Source organism: Syngnathus typhle, linkage group LG1 (genome assembly GCF_033458585.1).
Source record: "Syngnathus typhle isolate RoL2023-S1 ecotype Sweden linkage group LG1, RoL_Styp_1.0, whole genome shotgun sequence".
NCBI lineage: Eukaryota > Metazoa > Chordata > Actinopteri > Syngnathiformes > Syngnathidae > Syngnathus > Syngnathus typhle.
This window is the reverse complement of record NC_083738.1, coordinates 18,431,961-18,459,709: the sequence shown is the minus strand read 5'-3', so window position 1 is coordinate 18,459,709 and position 27,749 is coordinate 18,431,961. Positions and strand designations below refer to the sequence as shown.

General features: G+C 41.9%; 2 protein-coding genes across 2 annotated transcripts in view; both read right to left on the bottom strand.

Annotated features, from left to right (window-relative positions):
* nexmifb (neurite extension and migration factor b) overlaps nucleotides 1-2,541 on the bottom strand; it is a 58,498-nt gene extending 55,957 nt beyond the window's left edge. The window contains exon 1 of the mRNA XM_061290387.1: nucleotides 1,593-2,541. The gene's annotated coding sequence lies outside the window, so the exon portion shown is untranslated. The remainder of the gene's footprint in view (nucleotides 1-1,592) is intronic.
* Nucleotides 2,542-9,646: 7,105 nt separating this feature from the next.
* On the bottom strand, nucleotides 9,647-27,742 carry abcb7 (ATP-binding cassette, sub-family B (MDR/TAP), member 7). Its single transcript, XM_061272762.1, has 16 exons — nucleotides 27,575-27,742; nucleotides 25,936-26,019; nucleotides 25,779-25,856; nucleotides 24,406-24,525; nucleotides 22,444-22,576; nucleotides 21,036-21,304; nucleotides 20,292-20,380; nucleotides 20,087-20,174; nucleotides 17,497-17,671; nucleotides 17,207-17,364; nucleotides 15,289-15,452; nucleotides 15,043-15,172; nucleotides 14,543-14,714; nucleotides 13,665-13,768; nucleotides 13,145-13,252; nucleotides 9,647-10,952 (listed from the first exon to the last, which is right to left on the bottom strand). The coding sequence occupies exons 1-16, from the start codon at nucleotides 27,716-27,718 to the stop codon at nucleotides 10,734-10,736; spliced, it is 2,235 nt and encodes a 744-aa protein (XP_061128746.1). The 5' UTR covers nucleotides 27,719-27,742; the 3' UTR covers nucleotides 9,647-10,733.
* Nucleotides 27,743-27,749: the final 7 nt, after the last annotated feature.

Below are 27,749 nucleotides of genomic sequence, written 5' to 3'. Positions count from 1 at the left end.
GGAAGGGCGTCCAGTGCGGACTGGGCAAAACATATTACGCGAGTTACTTGCGTTGGTGAACACTGACTGGGGAAAGTTGTTTCTTCTTTGAACATTGTGATAAACGGGTATTATTTTGAACCACAGCTACGTATACTGATAATCACGCCTTCATTGTAAAAAACACAATGTGCATTTTATCAGAATAAATTTGAATACTGACGTTTTTCTTTGTTGTGACATCCAGAAAGTCAATTTTCACAACAGCAAAACAAGCGCCGAACTGAGAATGCTGTTAAACTTGAAATGGTGCTATTTTACCCAATTTGGGTTAGTTTGACCCAGCAGTTTTAACAACAGTGCATTTACTGCCACTGTTTCACTCACTACTGCAGCCAAACCTTCTTCCTGTTTACATTTGTGCCACCAATAAGGAAAGAGAACACGTGGATTGTTGTGACGCATTTCGGTTCAGCTAGTTTCCACTCCGAGGATCGTCAAACAAGACCAGGCCGAGGAGCGCCCGCAACGATCCCCCCCTGCAAGCACACGTCACGTAGCCCGGGGCCCAATAGCGCACACGGTGCCGTCACACATGATAATGACACCCACATCAATGTGTCAACTCAATTTAACCCTCTTATAGGCTCTCTTTGACTCAATCAATGCATGGCCTTCCATCTGGTTTTCACTGCTGTCTTCACATTAGGGAAGAAGGACCTGCAAAGGGCAACTGATAAGCATTTCACGACCAGCGCCTCACTCAAAAGGATTTAAATGGCCGTAACACTTAAAAGCAGGAGGGCGTTCCCAGTACCTGTCACAAGCACAATGTCAACACTTTGTCTCTTTAATAAGCCAAGCATTTTAGAAAGCAACACCACAACACCACGACCGTGCTCGGGACACCGGGTAAACGTGCTTTCTCTAAAGCTAGTCATCTGAAGCTAGTGGGGTGACAGTGAAGGCATTCACACAGTGCACCTGTATACTTTACTGCCACCATGTGTGTCTGTGCATGCGTGGGGGCGGTCACCTAAAAGAAGAAAAATTGCAATGAGGATTTATGTTTGGGATCCTTTGGAGAGAGGAAGGGAGGGGCTTCCTGGGAAGGTGCGTTAACCCATATTGGGGGTTCAATATCTCATTCATGAATCATTCATTACTGGGGACTATTTGTGTCTTGTTCGTTTAGGGAGTATATAGGGAAGGGGGGGGGGGGGGGCATATTTAAATGACGGCTCGCCCTAAATACACAACAGTAGGATTCCAAAAGACGTGCATTATTTTTTTCTCTTAAACATAACATAAATTAGCCAGTATGCAATGTGAGTGGGTATTTTCCTTTTTTTTTTTTTTTTTTTTTTTTTTTTTCAAGAAAGCTGCAATGCGTGGATGAACGTGAGCACGCTATACGACAGCTGTCCCAAGGAGGCTGCTACTACACCGCATGCTCCCTTGGAATAAAATAAAATGTCTGATGGGGTGGGGGGGGGAGCGCGAAAGCATGGATGGCCTTTAAATTGGTGCATAAATCAAGCACCCCAATTCAACAACACATAACGCTCACGTTAATAGCGATGATAATGATAAAAGAACGTTTGACTGCCTACCTCCAGAGCGTCTGCGCCACAAAAAACTGCGTCTTTCTCCGCGCGTCGCAATCGGATCCTCCGCAAGAGCTTCGGGCGGAATGTGAGAAGGTGCGTCTTCTTTCCTCCCAAATGCAAACACGTCCCCCCTGCATGTCCCCCACCCACCAGCCCCGGCCAGCCAGCCTGCTTTGCTTGCTCCACCAGCCAGCAGCAGCTACACCAGAATCAGAACCAGCGGCAGGAGCAGCAGCCCAGGCCTCCTCTTAGCAGGTGGACGCGCCTCTCAGTGATGGAGACACGGCAACTCTCCTCTGCTGCGCCGCTCCATGTTACGCCGCGATTCGTATTCCAGGAAGAGACGCTCACAAGGCGGCCCCGCGCGTCCCAGCTCCTGCCCGCCTCCTTTTTGACAACCTAGGAGTAGCTTGATGTTGCCATTGTCACGGTTCTTTTTCCTCCCCTCTCCCCTCTTCTAATTCTTTTTTTCTTTTCTTTTTTTTTGCAGCTGGACCTCTCCCCCTCCTTGCAGTCTGCTCACCCCTCCTCTTCCTCTTCGAGCCTTCTGGATCCGACCTATGAGCGCGCACAGGCGGCCGACGCAGGGCCACGTACCGCCCGACGGAGGCGCGGAACAAATCAGGTGTAGGCCACTCCGGATGGGACTGTATCATAACAGGGCGACTGCAAGCATATGAATAATGAATAGGCTGCTCGTGTGTGCTGCCACGGCTGCACGTCCTGATGGCTCCACTCGTGACACTTGGATAGACACTCTGTAGCTCTCTGGGAAAAGCTGCTACTTATTTGCGCTTGCAAAATAACCCGTTCAATCAAATGAGATCCGACACGAGAGCCGTATGAAAAAGCACTTAAAAGTGCTTTACAATATGTTCCACTGGAGTAAACACAAGGCGCAGGCCATTCTGCTACTTGTCAACTAAAAATGACAGCATAATTGCTCAGAGCCAGGTATTGACCAATCACAGCTCAGTTTGGGTATGTCACATGACCAAAATAAGACAACAGGTGAGCCACGATGGTTAGAGAGCACAGGTGTCAAACACAAGGCCCGGGGGCCAGATACGGCCCGCCACATCATTTTAAGTGGCCCGCAAAGACAAATTGTGCATCAAATTCGTGTGTCATTACTAATTGTCTTCACTTTTAATAATATCTGTTTTATGAAATATTTGACCAGTTTTTACTCGTCTGATTTGAAAACGAGTTATTTGTCAGTTTGTTTTGTAGCTTTTACTGTATGTAATATGAGGTGCTCATACATTTGTTTGACACTCCTGTTATAGAGTATTTTGCTGCAAAACACAATATTGGTCAAAATGATGTTTAGACTAATAGGTTAAGTATTTTACTGTTGTGCTTGTCAATTTAGGCCATCAGCATAGATAGGTAAACAAAGATTAATTTATAAGAGATTTCATAAAACCCCTGATGATCTTGTTTGCTTTGGGATTTAAACCTAGACCCAAGTCTAAGTCCTTACAGACAAGCAAAACTGACCACCTTATTTATTCAACAGCATACGTAGTTTCATGTTGTCGGGAATTACGTTCTTGTCAGATAGCCAATGCAATCAGAGATGAGATTCCAAATGAGTACGGTATATAAAAGGTAACATTGCAGAGTATTGATTGACGATGATTGAATTATTTATGTTTATTTGTAAAACATGTATAAAACTGAACTACATCTTACTCAGGGCTTGGAGAAACGCATATCCTACACTTCATGCAACAAATGAATCAATGAATGGATTATGATATTTGTTTGTTCTTGTCCCCTTAAAATTGACCAAATAGAGATTTTCTGACACTACAGCGAAATGGAGGTGAGGTCGTTTAGAATCAGGAACAACGGGCAGTAAGGGCATGATAATCATTTCATTTTATTTACCCATTTATGTAATGGTTTATATCACACTTTCTTTATTTTTCATTTTTTTCAATAAGTCCTCATATTCGCCCGCTGGCAACGGGGCAGCCATTGATTGGCTTGTGTTTGTGAACGACATAACCCTGGCTTATATAAAAATAATATTAATGTTCTATGTTTTTTACTTTGAAGTTAGTATAGTGGTCAAAACATGAAGTTCGACAAACTCAAGTGTTACATGTAGAGGCGTCCTTATCACTGTTGGACAATTTACCCTAGTCAGGGGTATTTGATAGAATAACCGATAGGATAATCGATTCCAAAATGGCTTGTTTGTGACAGCCCTGTACCTAGAGATTTTTCCAAGATTGTATTTTTTTTAAGGAGAGACAGACATATCAGTCATTATGATGCAATGCGGTTGTAAGCCACTGCTTCTTTTTAATATACTGTGCATCCTTGTATTGGCAACTCCTAATTGATAATACTGTACATCACTGGTGTATTTCTTTGCCTACCTGGGAATGTATTAAAGGTCTCTTGATATTTTCATAAAGTAGGCGTACATTGGGTGGATTGACAGATGTGATTTTGCTCAGGCAGACGAACGGATAGACAGACAGACACTAGAAAGACGGCAAATTATTGCAACTAATAACGAGATCTCATACCTGTGCAGACGTGAAGCTATGATGGCCTTGCAATAACACAATTGGATATTTTGGGCTCTTTGACAAACATTAAATCAAACACAGTATAAGCGAACACAATGTTGCTTCTCTTAATTGAACTTGTCTTCTTCTCATAGTGCATGCACGCTGGCAAATACAATTTATTTTCTTCTCTGACGCAAACCCGCCTTGCGGTCTTTCAAATTACTTTAGAAATATTAGATGTGGAACCTTTGCTTGCTTCGTTTCACTTTTCAACTGCAAGGGATATTTTTCTTTTTTTTAAGTCATTCAATACCATTTCAGAGACGTATCGAACAAGCTCAAAGCTTACTTTAAAGGCTGACAAGCTAATTGTGTGTAATATGATGCAGGAAACCCAAAATATCTTTTCGCGCTGAGATTTCGGCGGCATTGTGTAACAAATAAATTAATAGCAAATAAATAATCCTCGCCACATCATAACGTTCTCTCCAAAATGTGTATCTTGTTGCAAATATGAAGCACAATTAAGAGAGTGAATGCAAACTTGGCATGGGCATCAGTTCATCAAATATTACAAATGTGCAGTGCATCAGTTGGACCAAAACACGGATTCCTGGAGTGGAAATAATGACACATTGTCTGTATTTCTGAGCAACAACATCACTAACAAGCTGTCCTAATGCAACGCCCACACAGCTGTCTCACAACGTCACCCTACCAGACCCAAATTTTATATTTACACCAGTGCCAGGTTGCACACATTGTTCCGCCTTAATTGTTCCTTACTACATAAATATAACATCGCAATATTGCCAAGTGAGACAGATATCACTTTTGGTTTTTCATCAAGAAATGATCACAAGTATGCTCAATGCTATCATTGTAAAGTGCTTGGACATGGTTCGTTCAATGTCATGATGGGTCATTTTATGCAGCGGTTCCCTATTTCTTTCTAATTATATATGTTGCGTCTACAGAGCAGTGATTCAGTTACTAAAATACAGAGTATAAATAAACATCTCGTAATCCTTATGACGTGATTTTGGAGTACCTGTCGTCTAGTGACCCTCATTTGTCATTCAGCAACATCAACAGACATATGGAAAAAAAGATTCATTCAGACGATGTGCCGATATGAATCCTGCCTGGCAACAATTGGCCATGCGTAGGAAAATTAATTGAATTCATTTCGTTGCTGTTTCTGCACTTTTGTCACAGCGTACAACACCTAGCAGTGATAGTTGAAAATCTGCAATATAGAGACCACATGAAAAACCTTTTTTTGTAAATAGATTTAGTCACCCAGAACAAAAGACAATACAAAACGGCAATGTTCTACAAAACACATTATGAAAAAAGACCAAAAAGTGTACCGCATTAGATATTTTGGATGCTTACTAAACTGAAGTCTCCTTGAAAATAAAATCATCAGATAGTAATATTGATTATTGTCGTTGTCCTGGCATGCAGCCTACCCAAGTGATAAAATGAACACAAACAAATACAAATAAAGTAATGACGGTATTGAACACCTGAAATTGCCCGCAGCAGCACCCACTGAAGACACTGAAATTCTTGGAGTGAAATGTTGAGAATAAAATGCAAGCAGGGAAAAAAAAAAAAAAAAAAAACGCAGATGCTCAACAAGCCTGGCAGTTGGTGTGAAACGTCCGATAAGTTATGTAAAAATGGGCCCTGAATGCTAAGTTAAAACACGCTTGGACCTAAATTGAATTTGACACACTGTAGTGATGGTAATGATGTCATCTAGGCATAAACCCCGGAGCGGCTCTGTAGACGGTGAATAATGGAGCAACTCCCTTGGGAAATACCACAGCAGCCACTTGTGATGTGACAATTTTAGTGGGATTCAACAGCCAACGAGCTACACGACACGTAAAAGGGTCAAAAGACTCGGCTACGGTATTTAACATGTGAGTCATCATTTCTCGTGTATATTACGCAATCCATGCAGTTTACAAACAAATATTGTCACATTTTGGATCCACAAATGTGTAATGCTCACAGCTATGGATCATTTAGCCTTCAATTAAATTGCATCTTTGGTGTGAGTGATTGTCTATCACACCGGTCAGCCGCACCCACCTATTTAAGGCTTTGTTCACGACGAAAGCCTAGATCACACCGGGTGGGGAACAGAAGTCTCACCATCTTGACTGTCAAGTAACCTTTTTTGAATAGTGAATTTCTTAAAAAATGACAAAGAATATAAGTCAACGTTTCTTACAATAAAAATAGCCAATTTGGATTGATGCTCTGTGACCCGTCAGACTATATAGTATATAAAAGTCATTGTTTAAGTCATCTCCATCTATTCTGGTGGTATAAACAAAATAGTGCTGAATAAGTGTACTCCATTTACTGTTTACAATTTACCCCACACTTGCCTCACCTCAGTATAAGTACCCTGGCATTAGCTGGAGACTAGTTTATGGTGTACATCGCTTCTCGCCCAATATTTGCCTCCAGCTCAACTGTGACAAGAGTGAAGACAGAAGCTAGATGAATGGCTTGATGCTTTTTGCTTACAATATAATTTTTTCAGCTCCCTGCTGCTGGTCAGTGGTGAGAGGAAACGTGTAAAAATGTAATTACGCTCTATAAAACAGTAAGTGTTTCCAATTCAAAGAATAATTTCCTGTCTGTATGGTGATGTGTATGCTCGCTATGTTCAATCATTCATTGGTAGAGTGCAAATTATGTGCATTCGTGTACAAGGCAATAAACGGTACGGTTTTTGTGGAGGACCCGAAGGTGTCAAGATGACCTCAACAAAATATATGGGTTTATGACTGACCACCTTTTACCTAGTTTAAAAAGAATTGTGCCTGCCACAGTAGGATGATTTTCATGCAAGACAACAAAACATCCCACGCGGTAAAAAAAAATACCACTAAATCTTTAGCTGCTATGGGTATGAAGGGAGGAAAATTTTACAGTGTGGCAGTTCTTAATGAGAACCTGAGGAACATATTGAGGAGAAAATCAAGATGGTGGACAGCAATATAGGGCAAAATCTGGACATTTTCACAGAGGGGTTTACTCACTTTTGTTGTCAGCAGTTAGCAGCATCATTGTATTTTGAGGGGACAGTAAATTGACAGTTATACAAGCTGCACAAAAATTTGTATTTATTTATATTTCTTCTGTGTTTTCCAATGAAGAAAACTTAAAATAAAATCTTACATAAGCAGTTTGATTTAAATTTGTATTTAGTGCATGCATACACACATACACACACACACACGCATACATACATACATACATACATACATACATACATACATACATACATACATACATACATACATACATACATACATACATACATACACACATACATACATACACAGTATTTCCAGTACATAAAAATGTTCAACGTAGTGTGTATCGTTATTTGTTGAATTCATCCCCATGTGCGCATCACTGTGTGAATATTCATTCTCATTCTGACCAGGAGCACTGGTATCATGCACAAGGATTACGCACATAAATTTACACTCCCACACAAAACGGTGGAAATAACTACATCTTCTGTGAGGCACTGATGCATATTTATCACGGCTAAGACGCCCTTGGCCACACAGGCCTACGAGTTGCATCGAGGAGGGATGGGTGTGTGTGAGCTGGCTGTCTGGTGCAGAGGATCAACTTCCACTTTCAGACCACGGAGAGCGCGGGGGACTTCAGTAACAGACGGTGGACGGGGGGTTGCAAATGTTTATCACCTATAACTAGGCTTTGTAGGAGGTGGGATGTGGCGCTGTGGCTTTTTGGCTAATGTTTACATTCTGAATCCATCCACAAAGAATCACAATAGAGATCACAATACAATGTGATATGCAGACTCCCTCTGGTGGTATAGAAAAGACTCACTGGCCTAGTACAGTTCAGTTGTATTTAACTTTTAACAATGATGTGCTGTTACCTAAGTGGCCGGTGAAGCATTTATATTCGAGTCAGATTTAAACATTTATGAGGCAGACAGCTGCCTATTTGCCATTAAAATTAGCAGCAAGACATTTTATTTAAAACTAACTTTAAAATATTTATCTTGTGCAAAATAATGAATTTTAATCTAGGTCTATACCAAAATATTCAGTTCCATTTATAAATGATTTTAAATGGCCAAACCATTGGGGGAACGCTAGATGAATGTAGAAGAATGACAACAATGAGAACCTGCCACGGTGTATGTGTAATACTTTTTAATTGAACCGTGGAGACTTTTCATTGCCATATTATAAAGTACAGAGTTAATGTTCCAACTGCACAAGGTCACAGTGGCTTTCAATAATATTGAATAAATTCTTAGGAATAAATACTCTCTGCTACTACACTACTGTGTTTGAATATTGGCTGTAATGGTGGTACTTGGATGGATGAGTATTTTTTTAGGTGGTACTCGGTGCAAAAAGAAAAGAAAAAAAGAGAACCACTGAAGGAGTGCTATATTGGCAGAAAGATGGAAATAATCATCCCTTCTGCACAGGACAATTTGGGAAGTCTCCTTCATCAGAAGGTCACCGTGTGTATGAGGGTCTGGCGCTCCTGCTGTGGTCCACATTACGGATGTTATGCAAAGCCTTAGCGTAGCCAGAACACGGAGTACGTTGCATGCTAAACCGAGATGGCTCGTTCATTACCTCGTGATCAAATGGAGACAAATAACTCACACTTGGAAATAAGGGCGGTGAAACATGTTTTCGTAACCCTGTTTTGCACAAAACTAGAATGCAAGGGCCACCACGCTGACAAACTGGCTCAACGTCAACGCTTGGCTGCGTTATGTCCTTGAGCAAATCAAACACAAACCTGTGCAGATCACAGTGAATGATGCTCACTGAATAATTAGTGAGTCACCTTTAAGGGGCAGCCACTGTTGGGAGTCGCTAATGAAGTGTCTCATAATCTCTTCCTGGCTTGTATTAGAAGGACGCCATTACCATCAACTCATGTGCCTGGACATCTAACGCTTGAAAGGAGAGCCATCCAGACAGTAATCATGCACTTGATTTCCTTTTAAGAGAGACTTTATCAAAGTCGACTTTCATTCGCCGTGAGGTGGCGGGGGGCTCATCACGCTTGGGCTGACATTTTACTTGAATGTTACTTTTTATTACTTTCAATTATTAAAGAAAAAATCCACTGACCGTTAGGATTATTGCAGTATCACCCTGCGCCAAATCCAATCAATCAATCAATCAATCAATCAGTCAATGTATCAAACACTGTCTCCGTCTTGTCATAACATTCACTCAGTTTTTTATTTCTATTTCTGCTGAAGAAATATTGGTATAAAAGTAGTACTCAGTCTTGGCACGTTTTGATTTAAGTTATTACCTTGAAAGATGATTTCTTTTTTCCTTTTCTTAACACAAAAGAGAAAACTACAACTGTGCCAATTGCAAAACACAAATCAAAAATACCTAAAGACCTACCAGGCAGTATTTATTCCTCATTATTGTCATCACACTGTGCAAGAAATCAGTCACACGATGGGTGTATAGAAGACAATCATTTCATTTTATTAATAGAAACAATACCAGCAGAGATTGAAACAAAGTGTGCGTATCACAAAAACAAAGCAGCCCTCTGAAAATGAGGACATACATGTCAGTTTTTAAAAATTAATATTGACGCAAAACCTTCAATGCTCTCTGATCAATACGTCCAATTAGCTGCTGTTAAACTGACGAAAGGCGAATGTCGACACAACAGCTGCTGCGTCGGCTCGACGATACTACTGCAAAATGTTCCCAGAGGAGCCCTCGCAACGTGGCTCAACTGCGGTGAAAAGCATTCATCATTCATTAGACGCTTCTCGCCGTTCCTGCCGTGTTATTTTTTATTTATTTTTTTACATGGACGCACCGGTGACATTCTGCTAATTCACTCGGGAGACAGTTTTGTCTGCGCGTGACTCCAAACATTCACCTATAGTCGACGCGTTAATGGGGATAATCTGAAGAAGTTAACATTTCACTCAAGTCTGTGACATTTCAAGCGGAAATGTGCATTACGACTGAACTGCGGGGAAAGTCGGAATTACGGAAATATATACACGCTCGCACGTATTTTAAAAAGCCATTCGGGTTAAAATTCATCTGAAAAACGAACTTTCAGATCAAGCCATATAAAGTGTGTCTCATGAAGCCTATGGACATGATAACGCGATATCTCCTCTGTTTCCAGTGTGAAGTAAGATGTCATTATAAAGGCCAACGGATGCAAAGCTAAGACAGGGAAGCGGATGTGACCATGTTGTCTAGCAGATGTCTAGCGTGCACGTATGTGATTTACAAGGTCTCTTTCTCTTGGCTTCCACTGAGGAAAGTGACATATAGAAGCTCTGGATGCCATCCAGTGTCTGTTCAGCTCTTCCTCAACTTGGCCAGCGAGGGGCTTTATTCAGTTGAGAAGGAGAAGCCGGAGGGAAAGGAAGCAAGGCCGCACCATGGGGTTTGGCTGGGATGTATAATGGGGCCGCATCCCCCGACCCCCTCTTTCCTCAAATACCACACAGACTGGGGACTCCAGCACGGGCCATCTGTGTGGAGATGGTGACGAGACTCGGAGGTGGCAGCTTCTCTCAGCAGGAGCAGTTCCCACAGCCCTTCACACTGTTGAGGATCTCCTCCTGCAGTTTCTTCCTCTCCTCCTCCTTCTGGGAGAGGCGCTCGGGCGCCGGCCGGCTGGAGCTCTTGTTGTTGCTCAGGATTTTGCTGTTCTGGGTGTTCCACAGGTCGGCGTACAAACTGCCAGGTGTGCCGAGGAGCGTTTGGTGGTTGCCGTGCTCTTTCACTTTGCCCTGTCCCGCCAGGACAAAAAAAGAGAGAAAGAAACCCAAGTTTGGCCAAATCAAAATGTCTGCAAACGCACACAGTTCTACCAAGGGAGGTGGCGTAATGAGTCGACTTAATAACAATCTCTTCATGAGCACCAACACTGACCACACAGCGCAGTGAGCCAGCTCCCCCCTGTAGGATCCCTCACGCCTCCTGAACAACTGTTGCCTTTCTCGCATAAAAACACTGACTCACAAACATACACACAAGGACGCGCGCGCATGTACGCACGCCACCCACACAGGCCAACACAAATGATGGCGCCCCCTTCCCCCCAGCTCCCATGAGTGTGCAGAGGTGTCGGTATTATCTTTAGTTAGACGAGCGTGCTAGCGCTAGCGTGCTTTTTAATGAGCACCCCGGGCGGTCCTCTGCCAGCGACACCTGCAAACTCCATGGTGACATCACACACCAAACATGCCTCCTCGCCACGACCCTCTGATCCCCTGCCATCTGACTCTGGGAACACGGAAGTGCACATGCTCACTGGGAGCGGTTCAAAACGAGCCTCTTTCATCAGCATTGGGAGCGCCGGCGGAAAATGTCAATTGACTGCTGATCGGTTTCGCAGCGATGCTCTTGTAAGAAGGCAAGGGATTCAAAGGACGGCCTTTACATATCTTCTCACCTGGCTATTTCAGTCACGCGCCATTGACCGCATCGCAAAGACTCATTGCTTGTGTTTGTGTTTACAGTGAACCGCTCTGAAAATCTTTGGAGAACACTTTTACAGCCGTCCTTAGTATCTATTCACATTTCCGCTGTCAGAGAAATGTGTGATGCATAACATCACTTTTGAAAACAAGGCGGTGACTTTCGCAAGTGCAATTCTCCAAATAAATGGCAACGCTTACTCGCTTCAAACTGTGCATTTGCAACTTCAAGGTTAGTGTAAAAGAAAATCAGAAATAATATATTTGAACCATTTCATCTAATGACAAAGCAGCAACACGTACGTATATTCTCTCTGATCTGTTTGAACAATGACTTTTACTGGAGATCCATTGGGGACCTTCGCTACCTCTTCTTGCTCTCTGGCAGTATACAGTCACTCTCAGTGCTGCACAGCAGGTTGCGTGTTGATGTGGTACCTCCTCAAAATGTTTTTTCACTTACTTTTCCCACATGTTAAGACCGTCAAAGCACTTCACAATGAATTCACATTCAATATTTGATGATGCAGCATCAGGAGGAGCAACTGAGGCTTCTGCGTCTTGCTCAAGGATACTTCACTCACAATGGTCAGAGATCAAACCTCCGACCTCTGGTTTGGGAGACGACCACTCTACCCCCAAAAGGCCGCTAAAAGTGCACAACTCTAAATTCCGACTTGCCTGTAAATTGTACTCCTGCAATCCTTCAAAACAATCTCTTTAAAAATGTCATATAGAAAGAATATTGTTCTTTTTTTTTCTTTTCAATATTTGGCTCAGCCAGTCTCACAAACAAGGTCTGAGCTGAATAGAGGTTTCTTTGGGATCATCTTCTTGCCTTCCTGCCAGTGTGAGTCAATGATAGAACAATTGAAGTAAGGTTTCTCAGCAAAGCTTGGTTCACAAGCACTTAAAAAAAACAATCTGTGATTTCTGGAGTATTGTTATAAACAAATTTACATCATGGTGCAAAATCCAAGCCAACACCTGTGTTTTGCACAAAAATGTTTGAAATATATATCTAAATATAACATCGACTGGTGGAATATAATAACTGTCCAAAACAAACTGTTTGGCAGTGACAATAAACAAAAGGTGATTTGAGTGCAGATCATCCAGCAAAACGTGCTAATTGGACTGGGCATTAAAAACAAACACGTAAAGTGGACCCCGTCAATTGATTGAGATTTTTTTTCTCTCCTTAGTTATTCACTGCTAGAAATCAGATACGCATTTTTGTACTCTGGTCAAAGCCTTATCTAATATAAAGGTATTGCTTTAGCGCCACCTTGTCGTATAAATGTCGTATAAATTCACTTTGGCCACAGCCATGTCTTACTGCCAACCTGTGGCATTTTCAGGAAATTCGAACCTTTCGCGGGATGACTTGCAGATTTTTCGTGGCAGGCCCCGTAATTTTACTTTGAAACTTTTGATTCAGCAGAAATAACCAATCTGACAAGAAACACAATGTAATGTATAATGAAGAGCGTGTTACGTACCTCATTAAGAACAATGATCTCGTCGGCGTCTACAACAGTGGAAAGCCTGTGAGCGATGAACACAGAGGTCCTGTCTTTCACCATCTCTTTCATTGCGTTCAGGATGTTCTGAAAAAGAGCCGGCGTTATTTTATTTTTTTTTCCTCGTGTTGAAACCAAAATCTTCAAACATGACTGAAAAGACACAAGTCATCTCTCGTGTGCTTCTCACAGCAATTGGTTCCATTGTTAATTGAGGAACGCACTCATATCAACAGGAAGTCATCATTAACACGCTCTACCGTGCTTCTGAAAAGCAGAAAGGGCGTGTTGAACTTTCTCATTAAATGTAACATTTACAAAGACGGAGGAGGTTTAAGCTGAGCTGGAGCTTAAGGAGACGGAAACAGAGGCAGCTGGCAAGGGGGGAATATGTGCAGCGATGTGTGAAGGCGGGGGGCGGGGGGGTGCAGAATTATCATGTGCACCTTTGGCAGGTGACCAACTGGATGTTTGTTCTGTTAAATAAATATGCTCGCACCTCCTCAGTGATGGAGTCCAGAGATGACGTGGCCTCGTCATACAGCAGAATAGGCGGATTCTTCAGTATTGCACGGGCGATGGCCACACGCTGTTTCTCCCCGCCTGAAACGAAACAATGGACGTCAGGAAACAATGCAAACAGATCTCAGCGGGTAGGTACGAAATTATGAGCGAAAGGTCTCCCCCTGCCCTCATCGGATAATCACCTCAAGCAGAGCGAAAATGCACCACGGCAACAATTATGCTAGACGGATACAAGAGGACTTTTATTTAATTGTGAAGCAAAATCAGTAGGGGACTTTGGCTACATCTGACTCAGCCTTTGTTACATACAAGCCGCGTGTGGCCTTTTGAATGCGAGCAGCTTTTAGAAGCATTATAAAACGCCGCCAGCTGCGGGGAACGTCAGAGAAAAAGTTTGAAACCCTGAGTGACATCAGCTTATGCCAACATGAAAAACTAAGATTAATGTAACAATTCTTGACAAGTGAACATGGGCTGAAAATCAAATATGCAATGTGAGTTCATCACAATGGTTGAAGTCAGGGCTCAAGTTCCTCCGCACCAAATTCAAGCATGCCTTCCCTACATCAAAATGTTTCTACCAAAAATCAAACTGTACAAAATGTCCTGGTTTTAATCTATTTAATAGAAACAATTAGGTTCTAGCCAAGCATGATTGATGAACTATTTAAAGAATTGTGTCTTTCTCAATGGGTGACTCATACCAGGTTATTTTCTGTGCATCATCAGGCACCGTTTTACCCGCACATTTTAAAAAAAGTAAAAAAGCAGAACATTATATACAGAGTATTTCCTAGTTTATTTTTTCTATGACATAAGATCATATTTTAAAGTCATTTAAGTGCTATCGACCTGACAGCTTTAGGCCTCTTTCCCCAACTTGGGTGTCGTAACCATGTGGCATCCTGAGGATGGCATCATGGATGCCTGCCAGACGAGCTACTTGGTAAACATCCTCCGGTGTGGCGTTGATGTTCCCGTACTGCAGGTTGTAGTAGATGGTGTTGTGGAACAGAACAGCATCCTGACAACACAAAGGACGGAGGGGGTTGGTGGGGGGGTGAGCTTCAGAGAGAATAGCAGTATTGCTGCAGCGGCAGGAGCAGAGCGCTGTAGATACAAAGACGAAGGTAGGAGGGAGAAAGAGTAGTTTGCGAATGAAAAAAACATTGGACCATCTGTTCATATTATCTTGTGAGCACATTGCAGAGAAAGCTAAATGGAATTTTAACTCTTTTTACACGCTGTTGTTGAATGTTAACACACAAAAGAAATAAAATACGAACGTGCATAAAACTTAAGCATAGTAGATGTCGGTGAATCATTTTGCCTTATCAAATTGCATCGCAGACCTGCGGTACGACCCCTAAGGCCTTCCTCAAACTCTCGAGGCTGACGTCTCGGATGTTTTGCCCACCGATGTAGATGTTCCCCCGCTGGGGCTCATAGAAGCGGAACAACAGCCGCATTATTGTGCTCTTTCTGAAAGCAGAGATATGACCAATCAATCATCACTAGTGGCAATCTTACACTCCAGTGATGACAGAAGGTGGAGACAATTGCGAGACCTCGGCGTGGGTGTACTGCTGACGACTTACCCGGAGCCGCTGCCACCGACTATGGCTACCTTCTTCCCAGCAGGTACCTCAAAGGTCACCCCATTCAGGACTTTCTGGCCTTCCAGGTACTCAAAATACACATCCTCGAAGCGAATGGTGGACTCTTGTGGTGTGACGCTTAATGGGGGGGCTAGATCCTTCTCCTGCAGCAAAGTTAACAGACAATGAAACGGAAAAAGATGAAATTACAAGCACTGACATACATAAGGACAGTGAAAGGACAGTGCAAGGACAGACAGACGGCCGGCCGGTCAGACAGACGGCCGGCCGGTCAGACAGACAGACAGATGACTCAAGCGCAACACCTTGTGAAGATGGATATGGTGGAAAAGAAGGAGTATCAAAAGAGGATTTAAGTGGTACTTCAAAAAAAAAATTAAAAAAAATAGACAGATTTTTCATCTTCACTCTCGACTGACTGATCAATACGCACTAAAACCTTAGTTACACAATGGGCTCAGCTCTCAGTATGACGCTGAGATAAAGCCAAGGTCAGTAGGCAATAAAGCCCCGTCCTTACGCCAAGACTGAAAGCCTGTTCTGCACAAACTAATAGCAACATAATAACCAAAAAGCCTATAGCTAAGGCAGAGAGCAGAAACGCTCTTCCTGGCTTCTTTTAAATTGGAAAACCTTCCAAAGGGTCGAGCCCCTCGCTAGATAGATTGCCTATATAACATGAGCGACAGCACAACCCGGCTCTGCCAATTAATACAAACAACTCACAGTCCATTAAAACAAACATATTACAACTTCACCTCTCCCACATGCGGGAAAGGCAAAATCATTTGTTTGGCGGAGTCGTTAAAGGGGTGGGTTGGATTAGTTTAAGTACATAATGCAAATGTTGAAAAGAATGCATAATGTGTTCAGTCAATAATGGCCTGCTGGGCTGCACCCTTCTCCGGGGAAACACAAATGAGAGCAGTACTGACGAGTGGAGGGAAGAGAGAGGAAAAAAAATAAGAATCATGATTACTGCCGCAATTACAGACCGGACACCTCAATCGCGTTGAGAGTGCCAGGCACCAGACACGCATTTGCACTTAAGTGGACCCTTCGAGCACAAGATGGGCTGTCAGGACATCTCATAAAAATAACTGACAGCCACTTAGGAAGGAGAAACAAAGGGCGGGCTTGTTCAAATCAAATCTGCATTGACAGTTTATAAACAGTAAACATCCGACTATGTATTTTAAGTGCACCCTCGACATGGCGTGGTTGCTGAAAAGCAAGCGGGGAGAGACTGTGGGCTCTCGACAGCTTTTCTGAGATCAAATGTAAGTACTTCTGAAGAACTTTCAAGATCAGTGTCCAAGTTTATCCAGCATCTTTCCACTGGGTGTGTTGCACAAATACATGCAAAATTATCATTTGATTTTATTACAATAAAAGGGCTCCCGATTGAATTTCACAAATGTCTGGTGAAGAAACGATGAGGACAGGTTTTACTGTTAACCTAACAATTTATCATAAGATGTCCTGTTTAACAAAGATTTATTGTTTTAACTATTTGTTGCACGACTTATCTTTGCTTAATGGACAGTATTTTGCAACAGTGGTTGTTTTCATAGTTTAGTTTAGTTCATCAAAAGCTTTACGTAAATTGTCCTCAGAAGTTAACTTTAGTGTACGTGAGCCCTGCAACTGACTCAAAAACGACCCTCGCGAGGTAAAGCGCTACTGACTGTAGCAAAAAAAGAAAAAAAAGAAAAAAAGAACGATTTCAAAAGTTTTCTTTTTTTCATCTCGTATCTCCAGGCTTTTCCATACAGTATTTAGTTTTGCTCCATACAAGCTGAGACTTTGTCAGAATATCCAAGGGGAACACATAAAAAGCTCTTGCAATGATCTCAACAATGTGAAGAAATTAATGTCGAGCTGCCGCTGAAGTTACCTTGATCTTGGTGTCAATACTGAGCAGTGTGAAAAGCGTGTTCATGTCTATAAGCGCCTGCCGCGTCTCTCTGTACACGGTGCCCAGGAAGTTTAGAGGGAGGGAGAGCTGGAAGAGGAGGCCGTTCACCATCACCAGGTCACCCACTGTCATCGTGCCTACAAGCAAAAACATATCACGGATGTATAGAACCTTCTTCTCATAATGAATATCATAAACTAGTGTAGAAACAGGATGGCCAGCAAAATATGTCACGCAAACAAATGAAGTAGAAATACGTTGACAATCACCTGCTGCAATTCCCTTGCTTGCCAGCACCATGATGCCGGTGAGGCCGACACTGAAGATGGCACTCTGGCCAAAGTTGAGCATTGCGAGCGTGGAGGTGGTTTTTAAAGAGGACGACTCGTAGCTCTTCAGGAAGCCGTCGTACCTTTGGGCTTCATAATTCTCGTTGTTGAAGTACTGGCGTGAAAAACAAAAAGATGGAGATGGGAATGACTTGGGAGACATACAATGAAAAGAATGTGTACGTTGAGCACAAAATGTGGCTGGGGTTGGAGGTTAAGGAAGTGTCAGACAGATACTCGAGTACAGCCCGCATCAAGAGTGCATTCGTTCTCCGAGTTTCGGTTGGCCTGGCCTCTAAAACACTTCATGACTGTATCTTCACATCCTTGGCATTGAAATGAAAATCAGTACCTAAACAGAACAAAACTCATAGTCAGCTAAAGAATAAGCTTGTGTGGAAGAACGTAAAGAGATACTCTTCAAGTTGTGGTGGAAGGACAGCATACAATCGTTTCTGTCAAACTCGGTGGATGGCATCTTAACGTCTGCTGCCAGAGAAGCGCTTAAGTGCTGAATCTCAAGAGCGGCACTAATTTTGATGAAGACATACAGCTATCACTTGAGGGGAAAGCCTCATGCATCGGCTCCACGCACGTTGCTTAAAGGCAGCAAATAAAACTCCAACCGTAACAAGCTCCCTCCACCACTCCACCGCCAATTACCCACTAACTGACAAACATTGTATTTGTTTAGTTGCCCTCTTGTTTTTCTGCTCGGGCAAAGTGGGCGGATTTGCTTCTTTCGCTACCGACTGTGTGGCTACGGACGTGCCATAGAATATGGAAAGGCGAAGGCAGGGGACCTGATGGAGAGGAAAATGTAGCACACGACGAACAAACAGAAGCTGCGCAAGGAAGGCACCCTGTTCAGGTTCTTCATTGAGCCCTTTGTGAAAGTGGAACGGATTTCTGAGTGGGTGGAGATCTAATTACGTATGCACTCACAGCTCAGAGAGATGCTAAATTCGGCCACATTGACACAGATGATACAAAATAACAGAACAACATGTAAAAGGAAAACAGAATGTAAATTAAGCAAAGGAAATAACATAGGTGGCAAAATATATCCAGAGCGATGAACAAAAACCTGCTTGAGAGGTAATTTGTGTGTGTGTGTGTGTGTGTGTGTGTGTGTGCGTGCGTGCGTGTGTGTGTGTGTGTGTGCGTGCGTGCGTGCACAAACATACAAATGTAAAAAAGATTCAGCAAATGAGGTTTAAAATGGAGCAAGGTGCAAGAAATCAGAGTCTAATAAAATGGTGAGTTTTTAGAGAAATAAGGGTTTATAGACCAGTGTATTAAATAGAAACAATTACACTGACTATTTTAATCATTATCATTTTCTACAAGGTGATATAATTTTAATATCTTTGCATTTTGTAGCTCATTGTAATAATAACAGAAGCCATTAGTGCTGAAAGTGCTCTGTCAACTGTGGAAAGGTTGCCAACCTGACAGCATTCTAGTAATCATTTCTAAGTGTACCGATTTCAGTATTGACATTTATCTTTGGGCTCACGTAACCATTATTCTTTCGGTCTTAGAAAAGACATTTTACACGGGTGCACAGGCACATACTGAGAGTAAACCAGGCTGCGGAATTATAGGACAAAACTATTGTTTATTGCAGTATGAGTGCATTACTTTCATTCTCAAGTGTTTGTAGGCTACAAACAAAAGTGTTCTCAACCCTCACCTGATGGATTTTTTTCGGATCCATGGTATTGTTGTCTTAAAGAAATGTTTTCTTTTGAATATTACACTCTTATAGAAAGTAGCCTGACTGACCTATATACCTGGGCTTTTGACTCAATGGAGAAAAAAAATACTATGGTCCTTTAAATATGTATTTAAATTGTATTGAGTACAATTACTAATCAGTGCACAATCACATACAGATTAGATAGATTATACTGATGTGTTGGGCGGAATTATGGTCAATGGAAATTTTGAAAGTCTGAGGCCAATCATATATGAAGTCCCTCAATTGATCTAGGCCGAGCTACTACTTGGTGCCTTTGCATAACATCTGAATTAAGATGTGATTGATGGCATTTATGGAACATGAGATTACATTGTTCAAACTCTGAACAGGAAAACTGCATAGAATTGTCCTTCCACCTATTAAAAGGAATGGTTAGAATAAACCATTGAGCCCGATATTTCTGACATTCTTACCCATGATGTGTAAATAAAATTGTTGTGCAACTGTATATCTGTACTAACACATATTGAGTACAAAGTGCACATATTGATTTTTTTTTTTTTTTTTAAGGACACAAATTGCTACCTTCTAATTCAGTGTTACAGTACTTGGTATTTTAGGTTTGAAAGAGAAAAGAAAGACAGAGAAGCCAGTGTTGTTCGATATTGATTGTACCATTAGTCATAGTTCCTGACTCAAATGAAAGGAAGCAAACAAGAATAAAGGAATAAAAAATGAAGGAGGGGGGCACAATGAGGATGAACTGAAAATAGGGTTTGAAGTATAAAGGTGTGCGGGAATGTGTACGTGCCGATGTGATCTCACCTTAACAGTCTCATAGTTAAGAAGAGAGTCGATAGCTGCGTTGCCTGCGTCGTTGTCTGCTTTGTTCATTTCTATGCGGAAACGAGTCCTGTGCACAGAAACAAGCACTTTGGCGCGCGTTTGCCGATAAATGCCGACAGTAGCGAGTCTCTACTGTCTGCACGTTATAAATGAGCACATTGAAGATGGACATGCTGAATGTTACCTCCACTGCGTCACGAGAATGGTGAAAAGGGTGTATGTGGATAATGTACCCAAGGCCACGGCCGTGAACGCTCCACCACACTTGTAGAACTGCACAGGACAAAAGCAGGTAGAAGGAGAGACGACCAAAAAAAAATAAAAAAATAAAATAAAAGATTTTCTCACTTGCAACTTAACAGCCCCATGAAACAAAGTCAAGCAAGCACGTCAGCCTACCGTGCTCGGGCACGCGTGTCAAAAGTGAGTTAGTGGCCACTTCGCAACGAAATAGGGTGTCACAAATGGAGGGGAAACGACAAGAACTACTAATCGTGCTAATGCTGTAGCTGTGTGGGCAATGAAGTCTGTCCTCATTACATCCTAGCTGACATTATGGTCCAGGGTGGAATAATAAGGCAAAGCTACAGACGAGCAAGTCTTTTAGTGCCGGTGTGTGCGTGCGCGTGCGGGGAGGCGTACACTACAGGAGGACATTAGACTGCAACAAAGCTTGGGGTTTCTACATCGATGCTAATGGGCTCCGGCTTGCCCACCCAAAGAAACTGGGGATTCATCTAATGAAAATGAGACATTCTGGAATTAATATCCTGACGTTCTGCTGTGAAGTGTGCCAAGGTGATGTAAGGTGCTGGGTATTGGAATAATAACGGGACCACACACAGACTGAAAACGGTGAGAAGCTTTTGCTTTTCAGAGCCTTCAACTTTTCAAACACCATGAGAAAAGATCCCAAAACAGATCTTACCAGGATGGCGCTCACAAGTCCCATCTCAAAGACTGTGGGGCCCAGATTGAAGATGAGGGCACTAAGGACAAATGAGATGCCTCGGGTGCCACGGTCGATGGCCTTGGACAGTGCTCCCGTCTGGCGGCTGAGATGGAAGTCCAGATCCAGATTGTGCAAGTGGAGGAAGACATTTTTGGCGATGCGTCTGATAGAGCTCTGGGCCACTTTGCCAAACACCATATTCCGAAGCTCGTTGAAGAGGGCTGCGCATGCCCGTGACAAACCATCTGGGACAGGGCAGGACAAAGGCAATTACACACTCTGACGCTGAGAAGAATGAAACCAGGCTGGGCTTGATATACAGTACATTATAGTATATTATATGTATATACAGTATACGTACAGTACGATACAGTACAGTACACACACACACAATTTGGCTGGGGTCAGTTACAAATTAATATTAGTCCGACTTTGAATGACACCTGGTCTTGTGATTTCGCTGAGAATACATTGCTTGTCTTATGGGACGAGAGTGGGGCAGTAATTGCTCTGTCTGCCGGTCGTCGTGGGGCAGTAATGTGGCGTTAAATGAGAATGCTCATCAAATGAACAATGTGTCCACATCTGACAAGGTAGGATGAGCAAAGGGCTACCATTTCAGCCAAATTACACACCCCTCCACAGAGCAGTGCAAAAAGGGTGCAACAAATACAATTCCATTCTCAAAGAGCATCTTGTACATTCTTCATTGTCATCCTTTTGCATCCCGTCTGGAGTCCTGTTCGTGTGCGACAATTATTCACCAAGCACGACTGAGCAAGATCTAAATGGGCTCATTAAAATAAGTGGCTACAGGGCTAAGTGTATTCAAGCTGATCTCAAACACGGAGACGTGCGGTAGGTGTCCGGTCACTATTTTGCTATTGCATTTAGCCCCTCAGACAAAAAAAAACAAACAAATCTAATCAGAAATGAACTTCTGACTAAACCTCTACCTCACCTCTCACTCCTCTTTGGTGGACGAGACGATTCGGGCAATGAGAAATGAGGTATACAAACTGAATGCAGAGAGAAAAAAGAGCGGGGGAAAAAAAACCATACCTGGCCTTTGTCAGAAACCCAACATGAGATAAATCAAAATATCTAAGTCTGCTTTGGGAAAAATATGAATGCCTCCCTGTTCACCTTGAAACAAACGATTGCCCCATTGAAAAGTTGTCAGGAAATATGTGCGGATTAAAATAGGTGAACTCAAACATATAATAAAAGCGCATAATGTCAATAAAAAGAAGATAAGGCAGGGCTTGTGCAGCTGCATTGACGCGAGTGTGTCGGAAAGGTCAGCCTGGAGATAATAGGCAGTCCCACAGTCCCCTCTGATGAGCACGGCACACTGCTAGTGCAACAAAAGTGCGGAACTCACAGCCAATCAGCATGGCCGTTGCCATGGTAGCCACAGTGCTTGCCGCATCGTTCAGGTTCAGCATGTGTCCCGACATCTGGTTAAGCTCGTCCACTGCATACTTAAACATGAAGGGCACCGTCACATTGGTGATCTGGGAAGGCAAAGAGCGAGGAGGTGGGGAAGAGAGTCTCAAAATGGGGAAAACAAAAACAACTCTGTGGTTCTAAGTAGTCAACCCAATCAGATGTATCGAGGAGGTCCCGTCATCCGTGACAAAAAATTACAGCAAATGCCAAAACAAGTCGAGACATGACAAGTACAGCAACAAAATACAAATGTCGCACAGTAGATTCCCCCCACTCAAGTATTTATTTGAATAATAGACACGCACTGAATGCGAGTTTGATATTCAAGGTACGGTTCCCAAAAAGATATTTAATTCTACTCAATTGTCAGAATTGTCAATGCCCAGTAAAAGAACTCCTGCACCCATTCCTACAGCAGTCTCCATTTGGGAGGTTTAAAAAAGCTAAAACCAGATTTATTTTCCAGCATGCACTTGGAAGCTTTACACGCATCATCCGCGCATGTCCGTGAATGTTCCCTGACTGCCTCTGCTGGTGCTCCTGTGCTGGCTGGTATTTCCAGCTAATGGAAGTGAATTGGGTATTAGGGCTAATTAAAAGCTGTCTGAGTCAACCTGAGCACTTTGTGACACATTAGGGCAGCACAGGAGAAACGCAGCGAGACCCTCTCTCCATTCTGCCTTGTTTCTTGGATTTTCTCTCAGCAAATGCTGCACGAATATCAACAAAACATAAGATAACAGAATATCAGTACAGTAAAGAAAATAAAGATACATGCACTTAGCCCTAAATAGACTCAATTGCTCACATAGCCTACAAACGAACACACGAGATGGAGAAAGAAAGCTATCAACAACAGGGGTCGCAATTTGTACACTTGACATGGGCACTGTACTCTGGCATTAATAGTCCTGCCTTTTAGAAATATAAATCAATCAGAAAATCCATGCCACATATTAAACACCTCATCACTAATCTATTAGCTCATTACACGGTTGTAAAATGTAGTTACTTTGTTGAACCTGCTGGTTTGTCACTAGATCATTTTTAATTCAGCAGATTGAAAAACATCTTCCACGCAGAATTGGGGAGACCTGCACCAAAGCAGGAAATCAATAAGAAAGGTCGGACGATGTCGCCTCTAAAACACACACTAGAGGGAGCCGTGCTCAGAGGATGAGCCTATTAAGCAGCTATAAATTTATGTTTTACAAAGTGAGCATTTCCGGACATATAATAAATACACTGACGACTGGTACTATGTTTCATTTTGACTTGGACACGTGCGGTCTACCCGCAGTAAAATGAGACGACGTCACAAAAATCCAAGGAACAAATTAGAGTGAAAATGGTTGATTAAAAAAAGACAACTCTAATTAATTGGGAAAATTACAGGGCAATGACAAAAATAAAACGACGTTTCCGTGCTTGTATTTTGGTGCGCACACACAAATAAGCTGCGCTCTGCCAGGATGCGGGTGATGGGTAGGACTTTAGGTCTAGTCTTGAATTTTTAACAGTGAAGCTTTTATTATCAGGAAGCAACATTTTACTGGAATGCCCTTTGGTGGGAGATTTTAGAGCTCAGCAGCACTTTTCAACTTCCACCAGCCAGTACGGTGCTTAATATCAAGAAAATGTTTTGTCTGATTGCAACATTTTACCTGACATAAATATTACATGTACTGAAGTCTCAAAGGCGCATCACCTTTGGAGTGTAGAAATAAAAGAAGTGCACAGCAGAATGCAAGAAAAACTCCAACAGGTGCAATTTTCGAACTTGAAACTTTCCAGCTACCATAAAGCCAAAGTGGCATGCCAAGGCAACAAGTGAAGTCAATATCTATGATGATCTGATGTCTATCATAGAAACGGAATAGTCTTGGCCTAGTACCTTGGCTGCAGCTAGCAGGCCCAGAGAGATAGCAACACGGGCCCGCAAGTCAGGTCTGTCCTTGGGCCACACGTAAGTCACCATGGCGGACAGGATGGTAGTTGTGTTGACTTCTTTCAGCTGTAGACAACAGAAGCAAGCTCTCATTTAGTTTGAAAACAAGCAAAAGGCTTACTCTCGAGATGACACAAAATGCATTCGATTCAATTCAAATAAATTCACATTTGCAAGACTTCAACACTATATAGTGGAACCTGCAGAGTGGGAGTAGTTTTGACTTTTTGTGACTTGAATACTTCTTTATTATTTCATTTCTTCTTTGTATTACTCAGAAGACAGTTAAGAATGTTAACTCTGACATACATTGGCTGTCATAGACTCTTTGACATGGCCTATCAAATGTCTACAGGGGGCCCCTGGGGCTTCTCAAAGAATCACCAAGCAGAGCTGAAGATCCAGCCTGACACTACAAGTCCCCGGAGACACCTGTGCTGTCATCCCATCTGACGGTGGGGCGCCCGCTGCTGCCAGCATGTCTATTTACCAGCACTCGAGCGCACACCTGCCACAGGGACTCTCCGCAGGCCAAAGTTGATGCACTAATTCCTCTAATCCATTCAATATGGAAGCGCCCCAAATTACGCGACCTTGTTCGCAACATCTGCCTTTGATTCCAATTCAATTAAGTAATATACGACACTGCATAGAGGGAGTTAACATTTACTGAAATTGCGAAGCTTTCTGTGATACAAAATGGGGCACGGGTGATTGGTGCTTTTAATCTGCTTAATTCAGTGTGTGGAAAGAAAACGATCATCAATGTTGGTTGGTTTTACAGTATTATCCATGATGATCTTTAATGTGCTTAAAAGTTCATGAGTATATTTGTTTTAAATATATACTATCTGTTAAAATAAATAATGCTTTGAGATGTGAGTATCCACTTGACAAGCTAGCTTTATGCTAAAGCCCCTATTCAAAGTCAAAGTCAGCTTTATTGTCAATCTCTTCACATGTCAAGACACACAAAGAAACCGAAACGACACAATATAAAAACAAGAAGGCACAAACAATAAATAATAAGAATGATGAATAAATAATAAATAAACAGATAACACAATAAATAAGAGGAGCAAAACGGTGACCACTGACCGGTGAATAATTGTGAGTGTTTTTGAAAGCAACAAATGTTGTGTTCTCGTTGTGGTCCATTGAAGGTTTTTGAACAGGTCAAAATTCTCTCTCTCTTCCTTAAAACCATTATGCCATTATTTTTCTTAAATATCTTATTTTTAGTGGAGGCCTCCATTACTTTTCCCCATCAGTCCAACTGTGATTTGCTTGCACAAACACTGAACAACAAAAGTGCTCACCACATTTTTGGGGTCTGCATTGAGGCGTCCTCCGGCATTCCCGTGCCAGCATGTTCGTTTGTCGGTCACCTGCAAATGCTGCGAAACGTTTCCCGTTAGAATAAATCTGATATATTCACAGCACTTAGATCTGGAAGTACGTCGCATGTCTACTTACGTTTGCTGCCTCCAAAATGCGGCGACAGCCTTCATTAGTTTTTGTATTCCATGTGATTGTTCGTGAGTGTGGCAGGGTACTAAGCTGAAACACAAAATGTTAATGCACTGATCATAAAATTGTATTACGGCGGGATCTTGAAAGTATGAAAATTCCTTTTGATTGCTTCCGTTTTGCAATTTTCAGAAGTTGAGTACATTTTTATTTTTGTCTTAACAGATTTTATAATGCAATGCACATGCAATGCACGCCATTTGTGTATATATTTTAACATTTTAACAATACTGTACTGTTTATTGTTTATCCATCAATTATTAATCTATTTATTTGATCTATTTATTGTTTATCTATTTGTTGTTTATTAATATTAAGCGATATTGTCTATTTGTTTATCTATCTGTGTTTCTGTATCTAACTGCTGGCTCCTAAATTTCCCCCGGGATCAATAATCTATCTATCTATCTATCTATCTATCTATCTATCTATCTATCTATCTATCTATCTATCTATCTATCTATCTATCTATCTATCTATCTATCGATCTATCTATCTATCTATCTATCTATCTATCTATCTATCTATCTATCTAATGTAGAGAAAGTACAATGTAAACCCTGGCAATACATTATAAATTGAAAATGTAGTAAATACACAACAGTACTCCCAAAAAGTAGGAGATACAGTATTTGACTTTCAAGAGTAATTTCAAGATGAAACTATAAATATAACCTTTACTTGTAATCTTAATTTCACTTTGTCTGCATCATACAATGCCTCAGTATTTGTCGCAAAAAAAAAAAGTAAATAATGGATTGAACATTCGTGGTTGATTTTGCTGTTAAGAGAAGAAGCAAATTGCGTAAAAATCACAGAGATATTGAATGCAGTATTTAATAGTCAGAAATATGCATACTAGTATTCACGTGGGTATTGTCAGTGGGAATTACTTTAATAAAGTTCCAGCAATACAAAAGTGTTTTAAAAACACTACAAAAGCAAAATGAAGTATATAGTCATGCAGGTGACTTGCAGTGGAAACCCAAGCATCATTTCGAAACTGCGTGTCATATCAAAACTGAAAATGGATGTCTTCAACTTTCACTTTTGAAATGTCTCAATCTTTTTATATGTTATTCTATTCATTCGTTTAACCGTGGAGTTATGGAGCTCATAGACAATGACGTCAGCAGAAAGATGTCAATGTACCACCGGGTGGGACAAACACGCTTATCTAACATTTACTGACTTCTTGTCGCTCTCTGACAAGTGATGCAAGACCCCGAGACAAACAGACAAGATTGGACCAACTAAAGAAACGAACACCATTTCACGACCCATAGTCATTCAGTTGCCATACAAAAAAATCGCATAAAACATTGATTTAAAGAGAAGTTACAACATCCAACTACTGGAGATCTAAGTTAGCACCTAGCTAGCAGTCATTATACAAACTCACGTGGGATTTGCATGACATTAGGCGCATAGACCACCCACGTGGGAATACTACATTAACACTTGGTTAGTTAAACTCAAATGTAACAATCGAGGACATTTGACCACTTGTGTCCAGCTCTGTCCTTGTGTGTTGACTGTCACCCCAAAAAGCACCATGTCTTCTCTAACTCCTCGTTGAACTTACCAGGTAAGAAGTTTGACGCGAGGACTCATTTTCGCTTTGACCTTTACTCCAAGCGTGGTAGGAGCTAGTTTTTTGAAGGATAATTGCCAGTTTTCTTCTGTGAAAGTGTAAGCCGCATTTCAGTGACACCAACAGTGGCGCCATGTTGCAAGTGTGAGAGGAGGCGGGGCGTGCG

Excerpts from the sequence above, each read along its gene's own strand:
- abcb7 (XM_061272762.1), bottom strand. The coding sequence starts at position 27,718 with ATGGCGCCACTGTTGGTGTCACTGAAATGCGGCTTACACTTTCACAGA. Across the intron at positions 20,175-20,291 it reads ATTCTCGTGACGCAGTGGAG|GACTCGTTTCCGCATAGAAA; the intron begins GTAACATTCAGC and ends TTCTGTGCACAG. Across the intron at positions 14,715-15,042 it reads CCTTAGGGGTCGTACCGCAG|GATGCTGTTCTGTTCCACAA; the intron begins GTCTGCGATGCA and ends TTGTGTTGTCAG.